The sequence below is a fragment of the Solea senegalensis genome, linkage group LG1, assembly GCF_019176455.1.
Source record: "Solea senegalensis isolate Sse05_10M linkage group LG1, IFAPA_SoseM_1, whole genome shotgun sequence".
Lineage (NCBI taxonomy): Eukaryota > Metazoa > Chordata > Actinopteri > Pleuronectiformes > Soleidae > Solea > Solea senegalensis.
In genome coordinates, this window is record NC_058021.1 from 1,413,008 (window position 1) to 1,427,176 (window position 14,169).

Genomic DNA, 14,169 nt, shown 5'->3' on the forward strand with positions numbered 1-14,169 from the left:
ATTATTAAGATTTGCCATGATTTTAATGCAAAGAAATGTATACTCAAAGTGCTCGATTTTAAAAGCCCGGAAAGAAGTAGCATCTATGTAAGTGAAACAACATCAATATTGAACTGCTTTAACTTATGTGCTGTGGTTTGTACTGCATGAGACGCAGAATTCAACAGAAAAATGACAACACATCAGGCAATAGTCATGAGGTTCTTCATAATGGGAGCTCTGCTTCCTCTTTTCTGTCGGGTTCAACAGACGTCTCATTTTGTGGTGTTTTATCATCTTGAAACTGAGATGGTGTAACTCCCCTCGAGACTGCAGCATGTCAATAATTTGCACTACATTTCTTCTGCACAATATTCTTCGCCTCCTCTTGTTTTTGTCAGTTGAGTGTTTCCATGTAATGCTTGTTGAGCGTTGTTTTTCTGGGTGCTGTGTGTTGCTGCTGTCAATACTAGCAGTGAAAGAATGCCAGGCATGTGGGTGACCCTGGACTCCCGTTGTCCTGCTCCATGGGACCACAACTAATTTGAGAGGTTGTAGCCATGCCAGTAGCCAGTGGATTCAAAGGCACCAATGCGTTAATGAACAGCCCCCCCACTCTGCTCTCCTTCATGCCTCGGCCAGAGAATCACAAGCTCTGCTGCTGATTCTGCGTTGGTTTGATGAGGAAGTTAAACCTCAGCTAGATTGTTGTAGATGACGTGAGTGGCACACACGTGAGTGTTTTTGTTGGAGGATGTTCTTTACCTGTGAACTAGATCAGGATGTATGTATTTGGCACATTCACACAACTGGACTCAAAATGGTGGCATGAATACAAGAAGAGTTGCTTGCTACTGTACTGACAATTCAGTCTTTTGAAGACATGGCGCTGAGCCGTGAAAAAAGGGAACCGATTTTAGCCACTTGACATATGTTTTACATGATAAAATGGAAACCAGCTCAAGTCTACAATAGCAAAATCATGTTTGTCACTATATCGCCATTAGACTGCCTTACAATGACAATAAAGGACTATACTATACTTTACTATACTAACTTGGGGAACCACAACTACAGTGCTACTAGCAAATCCAAGCAGTAAATCTCGATAAACTGCTTTCTTTACTGTTTTGAAGAAGACTTGTTCTCGGTAGTATTTGTATGCATGAGGTGACCTACCCTTTCCACAGAGACACTGCTGTCCAAAGTTTTTCCTATATGCACTGAATGCATAGTCACTGCAGCACGCACAAGCTAAGACACTCCATTCTCCGTGAGGTGATTTATTGTTTGTTTACAGTTGGATGCTTTGAATTAAACAGAGGTGAGGCTTATGTGTGTAAAAAAACAAACCATCGACAGCTTCTTCTGAGCCAGAGTGCTCATCCTCCCAAAGACATTAAATGACTTTCACTGGCATCATGTTGTTATATTAAGTGGAGATCTTTTGCAAAGTGCGCTCAAATGACAGAAGCACTCTTAAAAGTCAGTGTACTGTTTTGACAGACTTAACTTTGCACCCGGCTGAGCACAGAGCAGCTGAACAAGAAAGATCCTTAAAATGAACTGGTTACAGTTATTAGTAGTATTTAGTGAAAAACGGCAGTATTAGTCTGGGTGAATTTTGCCTTTTGGAGTATTTTTTACAGCAGATGCCAGGAGCCTGCACTGTGAAGCATGATTTGGGTGATCAAGGTAATGGTAAACATATTCATTACACTTAGTTTGTTTCAGAAAGAGATGACCAACCCAAGCTTTTGAGTTCAACTGCTCCCTGATAAAGCTCAGTGTCGGGGCTGGCCATAGTCCTGACTGTTGGACAGACTCCAATGATACACGGAGCACTTGTCTTGATAAATATTACCATTCATTTTATACCCATTTATTTTGTTTAAAACACAGCATACATTTCTTAATGTAGGGTTACAGTTACACATCATATATCACCAGATTCAGCACAGTCAAGCCTGGATTCCTGTTTCTGTGTCAGTCTTAGCCAGAGCAGCATTAACATTTATCCTAGACCCGACGCTGTATTTCCTCATGGCATCGCAATCTGTTTATTCAAGAATGTAGTAGGAACCCGCAGGCCACTGACATGCAAATGTGAATGAATAAGAGTTAGTTTGAGTGAAAGTGTGGATAATTTGGGTGCATATTTCAACTCACACCAAGCGAGATGCGAAGAAATAAATTAATTATGAGGATGAAAAAAAATCACTCTCTGTCTGTGACCAGTGAATGTCAGTGAATTTTTCATTTACATACATCATCCCACCATTGCAATCCCTCACCACACGTCTAGTGTTTTTTGGGATACAAACACAATCAAGCGATCCGCCGCTGGGTTATATGTTTGGACTGTATGTCATCAACAACACTCGTTCTGATCGTTTGTTGGAAAAGGAAGCTCAGGGAAAATTGGAAGACCAAAGTCACACAGTCTTATCTGCGTAAAAACAACAAACCATCGACAGCTTCCTCTGAGCCAGTGTACACAATCCCCCCCCCAAAGAAATTAATTGAATTTCACTGGCATCGTGTAGTTATATTAATTGCCGATCTTTTGCAAAGTGCTCTTAAAAGTCAGTGTTATATCTTGGCAGACTTAACTTTGCACCCGGCTGAGCACAGAGCAGCTGAACAAAAATATCCTTTATGTTAAAATTAAATGGTCTCACTTTAATTAGTGGAAAAGAAGTGAAAAAACAGCTTCCGCTGAACACAGGCAGAGTTCCTAACTCTACATGACCGCATAATAAATAATAAATTAGGACAATTATTAGATTTTTCAGGCAGTCTGAGACTCACCAAAGGTTTAGTCTAACCCGACTGCACAGATTCCTCATCACAAAACAATTTACATAAAAATCCTTTACTTGATAGTCTTTTCAGTCAATTCAACGTGACCTGTAATTTTCTGCTTCTTTAACACAAAGGCACAAATATCCAGAAAACGGAAGGTTATGGAAATTGTCCATATTTTGTCTTTGGTGGACATTTGCCTTGGCTTATCCAGCCAGCACCAATGGACAGTTTCAGGAGAATGTCCCGACTTCAGTGCAGGTCTGAAAGCAGCTGAATTGCTATGGAGAGAAGTTGGAGAGGTAGAATTACTGATGGAGAAACATCACCCACTATCATTTTCTTCCAGTTTGAACTGAAAAATAGCCTTAACTGAACTTAACCGCTTCAGACATCCATGGTCACGCATCATTACACATCATGCTCCCACATAATTGTCTCATTTCGTACTGAATTTCATGCTTTAGCTTGTCTGAGGCCAGTGCAATGATGGGCTGTGGAAAGCTGTTTTCACATGAGTTATTTGGATGTTGAGCTTGTTGCAGAGCAGCCTGTGATAACCACGGTTGTTGTGGACATAGGACCAAGGGGCCAGGCTCCACAGCAGCCAGTCAGCTGGTTCAGTCCGAGCTGTGAGTCGACGGTTTCAAACACCACTACCCTCTCAGGCCTCCATTAACTTCCTCTGGTGCCACGCTCACTGATCCTGCTTCAACCTGTTCTTATTCACTCCTCGTGTGTTTGTCAGTGAGCGACCAGCTGTTGGACTGCCAGCAGACACAATGCTGTGTAAATGGAGGGCCGTGTACCAGGACATTTAAGTTGAGTTGGTGAAATATAATTATGTTAAAGAATTTAATTTTCATTGGGGGTCAACTCAGATGTGTTATTAAAATTCCCCATTACTCGATGGCATTTTATATTGTACATTTAAAAGTTTGGCTCTTGTACTTGAATATAAATGAAGTGAATAAAATGAATATGGATGCTGGAATCTGACAGCTGTAATGGTCAAATTTAACTCTTCATTTTTATAGAACAACATAAAATGACTCTTACAACATGTTTATATTGAAACATGTTTATACATTGACATTTAATGCACGTTTAATTAAAACACAGATGCACACAGATGTTCCAAGTTCTTTTGTTTCTTTTAAAGGTTTCCATCCTTCACACCTTTACCGCACATCCAAAGCAAAAGTGCACAATGGCAACGCAATGTAACAGCCGTCAGTCAGAGAGAACACTAGCTCGCCGTAAGGACAGAACGCAGCTTTTCTTGATTAGATGAAAAGTTCGCCGAGTGTGTTGCAGTGTGAAATGTGAAGAAACAATATGGGCTCTGTTGTCCAGGTATCGTCTCACAAATGTTTTCTTTTGGTGCTTCTGGACAGCATCCTACAAGAGCTCAACAAAGAGATGGAATAGCATAGTGCATGGTTGGAGGAGGGGATGGGGTTTGATCCTCTTGTATGTCCCTTAGCCCTCCATCCCAAAGTCCTCTGTGAACTTCTGGATCTTCAGCAGGTCTTCACTTCTGACCGTGGGGCGGGTAGTGGACAGAGAGCGCAGCATGTCTGACTGCAAAGAAGGGAGCGACACCATCTCTTAACATTTTTTCCCTTGTGGCCCAAGTTAAATGGATAATTTGCGTAGTTTCCGTGAATTCAGCTGGTGTAGATTTCATTAAGGGTGGCTTTCAAGTGGCTAAAGTCATATTTTCCTTGGGTTTCCTGCTGATAACAGTGTTTTTTTCTGTCTCAGACTTGATACAGGGGGTGTGGGTGACACTGTCAGCACAGACTCATATGACCACACATCAAAAAGCCTGAACTACATCTTCAACCACCTGTTGGGGTGACTTTGACATCACAACAGAGCAGCCTTTAACGGGCAACTCAAATTACTGGTTGCCATTCTGGTGTTATGTAACACACAACTGTACATTAGCATGCCATAAGCCCTTACCATAACAAAATCCCTGAACTTTCCCCTTGACTTGATGTCTGTCCAGTTTCTAAAATTTCTACGCTTTAGAAAACCATCTACTGTTCACCTCACCATGCATACTATGGGCTCCAGTAGCTTATCACTAGGTACATCAATCCAGGTCATCTCTATGGCTTCAGGTTCGCCAGGGGAGCACGGGGTCAAGAGGTCGTCCACCATCAGCTGGTTGTTGCTGCGGGACGGACCCTGAATCTGTAAAAAAAGTGATTATTTAATTGAAATGGGATTTTAATTGGAATATCTTACAGACAACAAGACATGACAAACTCAAAACTGAATTTAAAAAATGAGTGAAAAGAGTGCTTTTAGGCTCCAGTTATTGGTACTTAATAACCGACCCACCTGACCAATACTAGAATAAATAAGTATCGCAAGAGTGAAAATTAGGATTAAACATACCAATGACTACAGTAAATGCTGTCTTTGATGAGCCCACCTTTTTGAAGTGTGTAGCAGATTGGACCTTCCTGACTGGCTGCATGAGAGCGTCCCGGACGATGATGCTGATGTCAGCTCCTGAGTAGCCGTCTGTGTTGTGGGCGAGCTGCGACAGGTTGGCCGGGCTCAGACTGTGAGGGGTGTTGCCCAGATGAAGGCGAAACATCTGAGCCCGGGCCGGCTCCTCTGGCAGTGGGATGTAGATGCGCTTCTCAAACCTGCCGAACGAGTCCCGGGCGGAGTTCAGTTTAGTCGCACAATGACCAGGCATCCATAATTATAACACACACAGGTTGCTGACAGATTGTATGTACGTATGGATCTGAGGAGGGAGGAGCTCTGAAAATGGAGACATTGGTAAACCCCCGGTGGTTTTAGAGACTGGACCTTTCACCATTGCTGTTTCTCTGTTAGTTGACCAAGGCTACATGAAAACTGAAGAAGTCAAACATGACGTTAGTGACATCGATGATTTAATCATCGTATGGATGCCAAATTTAAGATGTTGGTGTCACCAGGACTGATATCACTGTCATGTTTGATGTTATCATTTTTGTAAACATGAGCCTACACTGGTTACATCCTTGCTGTGAATGTATCCATCCAAAAAGACCTTGAAATAAACGTGAATAACAAACTGGTGGAGTATCACAGTGACCGCTGACCTTCTGCGTATGGCAGCATCAAGCACCCAGGGGATGTTGGTGGCTCCCAGCACCAAGACACCATCACTGTTGTTTCCCACACCTATAGAACCAGAGAGCAGTCTGTCGTCATAAAACATGTCTTGATTCCCCTCATTGTCCTACTTCACACAATGTAGTAGTCGTCTGTTTTCATGTGTACAGTATATATTAAATTCTGTACATTTTTAGCTGTGCACCAGTCTGATCATCACTGGCTCACCCTGCATCTGGACCAGGAACTCTGTCTTTATGCGACGGGCAGCCTCGCTCTCGTTCTCATTCCTGGAGCCACACAGTGAGTCCACCTCATCAATAAAGATGATGGAGGGTTTGTGTTGGCGAGCCAGGTCAAAAAGACTCTTCACTAGCCTGAAAGACAGGGAAGGACAAAATGAGACAAAGGGACAGAGACGGGTGACTGCTGCTCTGGTTTGAACATGATGTTTACTGAGCGTTGTGGTCATTAAAAGTAGAATACTGTCTCTGGCCTCACCAATGTTTTTTAAGTGGTAGTTGTATGGGGTAACTCCATAGAGAAAATCTGCGATCACGGCACACAAGAGCTGGTGCACTGGTGCATCCATCATTAACTTCAAACGGGCTGTTCTGTAATGTGGAACTCTTCATTTGGTTTTACCAAAGTAACACAAACGAGACAAATGAGGCGGCAGAAGCTCCGAGGGTGCTTCAAACTAAAAACACGGACTCTTTAATTTGACTGGACATTCGCTAGGTGAGTTTTTTAGTTAAGAATACAAATCAGTTTTCTTGTGTCCCTGCTGATAGCCATGTTTTCATTGAACTAGAGCTGAAATGATTAATTGATTATTAATCGACAACTATTTTGACAATTGATTCATCGGTTTGAAGCTTTTTTCATGATTAAAACAAGATTTCCGATTGCTTAAGCTTCTTAAATGTGAGTATTTTCTTCATTTTTTTGCTCCACATAACAAAGAAAAGGTTTGGTTTGTGGACAAAACAAGACATTTGAGAACATCAGTATTTCCAGGTCTTAAGGTTTTTTGATCATTTATGGACCAAGCGATTAATCGAGAAAATAATCGACAGATTAATCGATTATGAAAATAATCGTTAGTTGCAGCTCTACATTGAACGTAATCATGATGCACAGGGTGCTCACAGCCCAGGCAGCACTGACCATGTGTCAGTACTTCATATATAAATCTTCCAAAAAAATCACAGACTGATTGGCATGTCAAGAATGAACTGAGCAGTGTACTATTATCACTTCATTTTAACACATTCTGACTTCCATTAAATCTGAGACGTAAGGTGAGTCATACTTCTCGCTCTCTCCCAGCCACTTGGACATGAGGTCTGAGGAAGAGACGGAGAAAAAGGTGGAGTTGTTGGCCTCTGTGGCTACGGCCTTGGCCAGGTATGACTTCCCCGTCCCCGGAGGACCGAACAGTAAGATGCCTCTCCATGGAGTCCGTTTGCCTGAAAACAATAGATAATGGTCATTCGAGCAGGCCACAGCAAATCAGTGTTTCTGATAGGGGTGGGAATCTTTAGGCACCTCACCATACGACTGCTGTTTGATTTATAACGCGATTATCAATGCAATATAATGACAATTGTTTTCACACTTAAAGGAATCATAGTGTGTTTCGTATTATATCTCGATTTATTCATGCAAACGTGAATTGAGAATTGTAAACATGCAGCCATATAGAGACAGAAATGACATGCCATCGTGTCAATACGACAAAACAACATTGTGTAATGCATTTACTAATACACAAATTACAATACCTGTGAATAGGTGAGGGAATTTGATGGGCAGGATGACGGCTTCCTTCAGGGCTTCCTTGGCCCCCTCCAGGCCAGCTACATCGTTCCAGCTGATGTTGGGCTTCTCCATTACAATGGCATCTGCTCACACAGGAAGAAGATGGTTACATTCCTGACGACCTTGAAGCACCGTACACCTGGCACCAATAGTAGTACTTGGTAATGTAGCTGAATCCTAACATCTCTATGTTAAGATTCTAAAAATACAGACATTAAAGCTCTAAGCAACAAAGACTGGGCTCTAGCATTTTCTCACTGACATCGCAGCTTGTCTGTTATTATACATCTGTTATACATTTCAGACTGAGGAAAAAATTAAATTGTCAAAATGAACGGGCCAAAAAATAAACAACAATTAACGGCCATCAGCTGCTCTTATTTAAAAGAAGTGGAGTGGTAAAATAGATTTTTATTAAGATGGCAAAAAAGAGTGTTTTTAGAGTTGCAACACAAACACATCGTCAGACATAAACGTTTTATTGTCAAGTTTGTTTATCACAAGTCAAAGTTTTTAATGAAAACAGTGATGGACTTTTTTCCATTGCAAACATTTGCTGTAACACTCTCTGCAGCTAAGTTTTCTGCGAAGTTTGGTTTATTTTAACACTCATAAAAAAAGTTGGGGCTCAAACTCCAATAATTAAATGTTATTTCCAGACATTACTACTGTATGGTTAAGTCTGATGAAGAAGGATGAATTCATGCTCATTCACTCACCCATAAGTTGCTCCTGCAGTTTCTTATCTTGGTTTTCTCCCTCGCTGTCACTATTACACCTACGACACAAACGGACGCATGAAGAAACAAGAGCGTTAAAATGAATTCCACCTCCGAGTTTGAGATGTGCATCTATGAAGATGGCTGCATACTTTTCATTGCTCTGTGCCACCTTCACAGGCTTCTTGGCCTGTTGTTTATTCCTCAGGTATTCCTTAAGCTTCTCTGCTCGGTCCAGGTACTGTGTGCATTTGGCTCGTATGCTGTCCTTTGCCTTGTCTCTGTGGGTCTCATCTGAAGATTAAATGACCAGCAGAGGGGTCAGAAAAGGACGGGTAGCATGTGCACGTAGAGGAAAGTAGTACAGTACTCACATTTGATGACATGAAGGAAATTTTCCACAGCGATCTGATAAAGGCGTAAGGCCTCCTCATAGTTCTTTGCCCTGTCTTCTTGTGTGGCTCTAGTCGCCAGACTAATGGCTTTCTGCAGTGACAACAGAGAAATTGTGACCAAGGACAGATGAAGACAGAATATACACCTATCGGCATATTTTTATATCTTTCTTACACATATTTTTCTATCCATAGTGAGTTTTTTTTACATTTTTAATAATTTTCTGCACAGAACAGTTGACAATAAGACAGACAAACCAGTCTTTTCACTGCATTGATGACGTGTTTATTTCTGTATAAGACACACCCCCTGATGACAACACCTTTCATCCACCAAATGTATGAACATTTAGATTTTACAGAATCTAGTTGCCTGAGTATTGAACAACAAGATCACTGGTGTAATATATGATCAATTTTCACGTTAATCTCTTTGTGTAGCTATGCGTGAGAACAGTTAATATTCTCACGAAGAAAGGCCTATAAATGTCAGTATCACAACAGCCGATGATCTACATTTGCAGTCTCGATATATGGAGAATATACATTTATTTCATCACACTATAACAAAGCAATTCATGCTAGCACTCCTACACCAAAATTCAATCATTTGATTTTTTGCAGTGTAGGTCGCTATAACGCTCAATGCTTTTGGTACTTCTCTATAAAACCAATTCACATTCTGCTCCTGAGATTTATAAACAAAACTAGCATGCCAGCCATGCTACAATGGCTTTAGCTGACAGGTAGCAAGGCAAAGCTAATTCAAAAGTTGACATACCTGCAATCTTGACGACATTTCATCTCATTCTTTGTTATATATCCCGTCTTGATACGGATTTATGTACAGTTCATAATAAAAACAAACACGCGTGTATTTAAGATGCAAAATGAATCAAAACTGGCTGCGAGCCTCGTGCTTTTATGTGATGTCGACCTTAGATGTGAATGATGTCATGACAATGGCTTTGATTTCATTTTCAAACATGAGTTTTGACTTGGAGGTGGATTTTCAGCTGTCCTTGTTTTTGATAACTAGTTTCTCTTTAAGAGTGAAGATTAAAGTGGGCTTGCATTGAAGCAGGACGTCAGTGGACAGGCAGATTATAAGGGCATGTTGAACTTGGTGATTATTTAATTGGACTCCTGAGTTAAGGGCTTCAAATTTCTCACGTAAATGGCAGTATTTTTGTGTATGTGTGCCTTGTTTGGGTCGGAGCAGCTGGTTGTGTAACCTTTAGATCAGGCATCTGCATATTTATAATACGAGCAGCAGAGACAGATGTACACCCCCCCCACACACACACCAGTCCCAATATGCTCGGCCATCCATACCTTCCTCTTTGTTTGGCAGGAACAAAAAGCTTCCTCATCACTATTTCTTTCTCCGTGAAGATAGAGTCAGGTTGCATCATGGGGCGTGTGCTGTCATCGGTAAACGTTACAGTCGTGGCAGCTGCTTGCAAATAGCACTTGTCTTGAAATGATTCTCCATTGTAGAGCTGAAACAATGAATCGATGAATTGATTATTAATCTGCAACTATTATCGTTTAAAGCCTTTTTCATGATTAAAACAAGATTTTCGATAGTTTAAGCTTCTTAAATGTCAGTATTTTCTTCATTTCTTTGCTCTGGATAACAAAGAAATCATTAAAAGTGAATCATTTTGGTTTGTGGACAAAACAAGACATTTGAGAACATCGTCATTTCAATCAACATTGTTTAAGGTTTTCTGATATTTTATGGACCAAACGATTCATCGAGTAAATAATCGTCAGATGAGTCGATTATAAAAAGAATCGTTAGTTGCAGCTCTACTCCGTTGTTAACACAGACATTTGTTGTAGTCAAAGAATCAAAGACACACACACACACACACATGCATATTGTACTGTGAGGAATGTGCCTTTACTTTCAGACCTCTGTGTGAGCCAGGTTTCCTGTCCGCAGTCGTGTCATGGACAGTGTCCCGTGAGTGTTGGAGCCACAGTTTGGTTTCTCTGTGTCTCGTCCTGCAAGGTCAAACACTTGAGCTGAGCAGATAACTCCATGTTTTTGATTCTCTTTTCTTTTTTTGTGAGGGGGAGGTTAATCTAAGACAGGGCAGTGGGCCCTCTTGCTCAATACACACAAACGCATGGAGAGAGCACATCTGGTATGGACAAAGAGCCGGCCATAATGGATCTGGCTGCCTGTGTGGGGGTAGGGTGGTTGGGGCCATGACCTATGGAAATGACTGAAAGCTCCCACAGACTCACATGCACACCATGTGGGGGCAGGACAACATGTGGACGGTGAGATGAAGGTTCCTGAGTGAGTGTGAATATATTTGCTTCCTTTGTGACTTTGTGACATCTGCACTTTTATGTTTTAAAATAAAGCGTCTGTCGTTCACACCAAGCTTCTTTGAACGTTTGGAACTGAACCCAAGTCTTCTCGATGTAAACGGCCCTTTATTTTCCAACCGTAAGGCTGAGCCATGTGGCTCATACATAATATCTCAATATTTGTTGGCCGCACACAGGATCATTGTTTATGTTTAAAATTGTCTCATTTTTTAATTCCCATTTTCTCTACATGGTGTCATGAGTGATATTTCCATTTGTTTGCAATGCACCACACTCTAAGGCCTTATTGTCAAATTTTAATAACGTATTAACAGCCAATTGGAAACTAACTGAAAAGTCATAGAGAAGGTCTGGAAGACAGTAATCCTCATGTTTATTAGAGGTTCTCCTCCTTGATGTTTTATTTAGAAGTTTTGTGTGGTCTCTTATCGTGGCCTTTTTTAAAAAACCTTGTCAGTTTGTGTTATTTTCACTTAATGGCAAACTCTCACTCGACAGCAGTTTTCACTGTGTTGTCAGCTTCACAGGAGTTCTGCTATGATGTGAGGTGGGTGACAGATCAGTGGGGATGGTGTTTAATTCGGGATGGGTGTTTGAAGTGTGTTGAAGGGTTTGAATCTTGCTCAAAGGGCCTAAAAGCAGGTTTTTGTGTCAGACTGACACAGACATGTCACCTTCCTCCAGAGAGAATGTTTTTCTCACTACATGAAACTGCACCACATTTGCTTCCTTCACTGTAATGAGGTGAACCTCATCCAGGCAGGTTTGCACCTCAGTAGAAATGATGTCACGGTTAGTCTCTGGCACATTGCCTGAGATTCTGAGTCTCAGACTGGTTGTTTGTTTGTGGGTGTGACCCCCAACCTTCGCCCCATGTCAGCTTGGATCGGCACTAGAGCTGCAGCTAACGATTATTTTCATAATCGATTAATCTGTCGATTATTTTCTCGATTAATCGGTTGTTCCATAAAATATCAGAAAACCTTAAAAAATGTTGATCGGCATTCGCCCAAACCGATTCATCGATTGGTGCAGCAGTGCACCAGCAGCTCATTCTCTCTTTGGACTTTGGTGCAGCAGAGTGAGTCCTAAAAAGCTGCTTGTCAACGTTCTTTTCGATCCTGCCTCTCCCTCTGGTGAATTGTTTGATTCTTAGTGGAACAACATTTTCGGGTATGATTGCAGTTGCGTACGAAGCGTTTGCACCGGTGTCGTTGGTTAACTTTAGACCTTTTTTGCCGATTGGTTCAGTTTTAAGGGCGAATGTGTGCTGAACGCCATAGAGCAGCACAGAGATGCTGCATAGCTGCACACTGATGTCACATGCAGTCATTTCCATCAGCTGTGGCATGAAATACCTGCAGTGAGCAGAGGTGTGACAACACAGTGCACCGTGGAGCTGCTCACTCTGTCACAACGCTCTCACGCATGATTTTACAGGCAGTGTTTTCTCCACCTTTCCAAATGTGAAGAAGGCTTTTTTCTCCACTTGTTTTTCTCTTCAGGCTTCAGTTTCTTTCTGTGTGTTTGAGCTGCTTCTCGTGTTCTGGCGATTTATAGAAATCAATTCTGTGTGACAGAGGGTTAACCTGCATCCTTTTTCTCCTCCTCCTCCACACCCGCGCTCCAAGGTCCTTCCCTCTGCAGCACAAAAGATAAATGGCTGCTTATTAGAGCTGCAGCAATAACACTTAACAGGAAGTTGTGGCAGGTGACGCCATTGGCACTGAGGTTGCATGGATGTACAATATGAGGCTCATTTTAGCAGATTGATAAGATCTTTTGTGGGCAATTTTGGCAATACATCTCACACCTGAGCGCAAGTTTGAAAAGGTTTTAAAAAGGTTTTTATGAGCTACTGTACATACATGCATGCATATGAACTAAATAAAGAGGTCAGGGGCTTGAGCTGTGGTTTTAAGACTCTCTGACATATTTGGTGCTGACTGTGCACACTGTCTCAGGCTGGCTCTCAGTGAAAACCTAACATCAGCAAAGTCTCTGCAAATGTGTTATTTTGTGACTTGAGAGTTTGTAATCCTGAGTTCATATTTGCTAGCGTCACAAACTCGTAACACGGCAGCATTAGACCAGCAGCTCTGTGTGTCCACGATTAAAGAATGTGGATTTTCTGTATGAACTTTGGTGCAGCAGAGTAAGTTTCCTGTTTAACCGTGAGATGAAGCTGCAGATATATTCTGAGGATCTCGTAGAATAACGGAGATGCATTTTATTAGTTGAGCCTTTTAAGAAGCAAGAAGCATGAGTGAGTGCACAGTTGAGTGTGTGACAGAATGTGACGTGTTTTCTGTCGTTCCTCCAGTTACTACCACAGTTGCTTCTTCAGCTAAGCCGGAAAGGTGCAGCAGTGAAAAGGGTCCCCTGTCAAACAACGTTCTGCCATGTTTTTCACATGTTTCCATCCAGCTTTATGGACTCACTTTTAGTAAAGAAGCAGTTAACAGTTAAAAATAAAAGCTGTCAAACTCTGCCTGACAGAGCTGCTCAGAAGTGGTGTTTTACCTCCCAGGAGATCAGGCTCTCTGCTGACTGCAGGCCACTAGTTTTTCCTTGAAAGCCTCGTGTTTGCTTTTCTTCTCAAGTACACCAATTTCAGCCTGTGCTGTAACTCTCTCTCTCTGCATGTGTTTGTGGGTATGTTCAACCAGAGGATGTAGCGGGCCACCTAAATCTTCTAGTCAACAAAAGTATGTGATTTTGTGGAATTCATGAAGAGAAAATAAATCACTGGGTCTGAATACTTTGCTCTGTGGTGGTTTAAAAAAATGAGATTTGACACTGTCGTCATTATTAGACCTCACTTCACTTTCACTCCTCTGTACAAAAGAAGGACAGAGTTTTTCCAGTGTAGTGATGGGATGAGTTTATCACTTATTTGTTGAGAGTTTTTATTGTTGCAATAGTTGTGATTGGGAAAATCTACACTGTTTACTTGACATGCAGTCCTA

At 41.6% G+C, this 14,169-nt stretch overlaps 2 protein-coding genes across 2 annotated transcripts in view; one reads left to right on the forward strand and one right to left on the reverse strand.

Annotated features, from left to right (window-relative positions):
• Positions 1 to 14,169, forward strand: part of tgfbr1b (transforming growth factor, beta receptor 1 b) — a 47,890-nt gene that overhangs the window by 3,324 nt on the left and 30,397 nt on the right. The gene's annotated exons all lie outside the window — the stretch shown is intronic.
• LOC122771687 (vacuolar protein sorting-associated protein 4A-like) lies at positions 4,267 to 10,266 on the reverse strand. The gene is made up of 11 exons (XM_044029399.1): positions 10,187 to 10,266; positions 8,831 to 8,997; positions 8,609 to 8,750; positions 8,457 to 8,515; positions 7,701 to 7,820; positions 7,229 to 7,385; positions 6,142 to 6,290; positions 5,901 to 5,982; positions 5,234 to 5,453; positions 4,849 to 4,989; positions 4,267 to 4,368 (listed from the first exon to the last, which is right to left on the reverse strand). Exons 1-11 carry the CDS (start codon positions 10,264 to 10,266, stop codon positions 4,267 to 4,269), a joined length of 1,419 nt encoding a protein of 472 aa, XP_043885334.1.

Excerpts from the sequence above, each read along its gene's own strand:
- LOC122771687 (XM_044029399.1), bottom strand. The coding sequence starts at position 10,266 with ATGATGCAACCTGACTCTATCTTCACGGAGAAAGAAATAGTGATGAGG. Across the intron at positions 8,516-8,608 it reads GTGGCACAGAGCAATGAAAA|GTGTAATAGTGACAGCGAGG; the intron begins GTATGCAGCCAT and ends TTTGTGTCGTAG. Across the intron at positions 6,291-7,228 it reads TGGCTGGGAGAGAGCGAGAA|GCTAGTGAAGAGTCTTTTTG; the intron begins GTATGACTCACC and ends CCTGTCTTTCAG.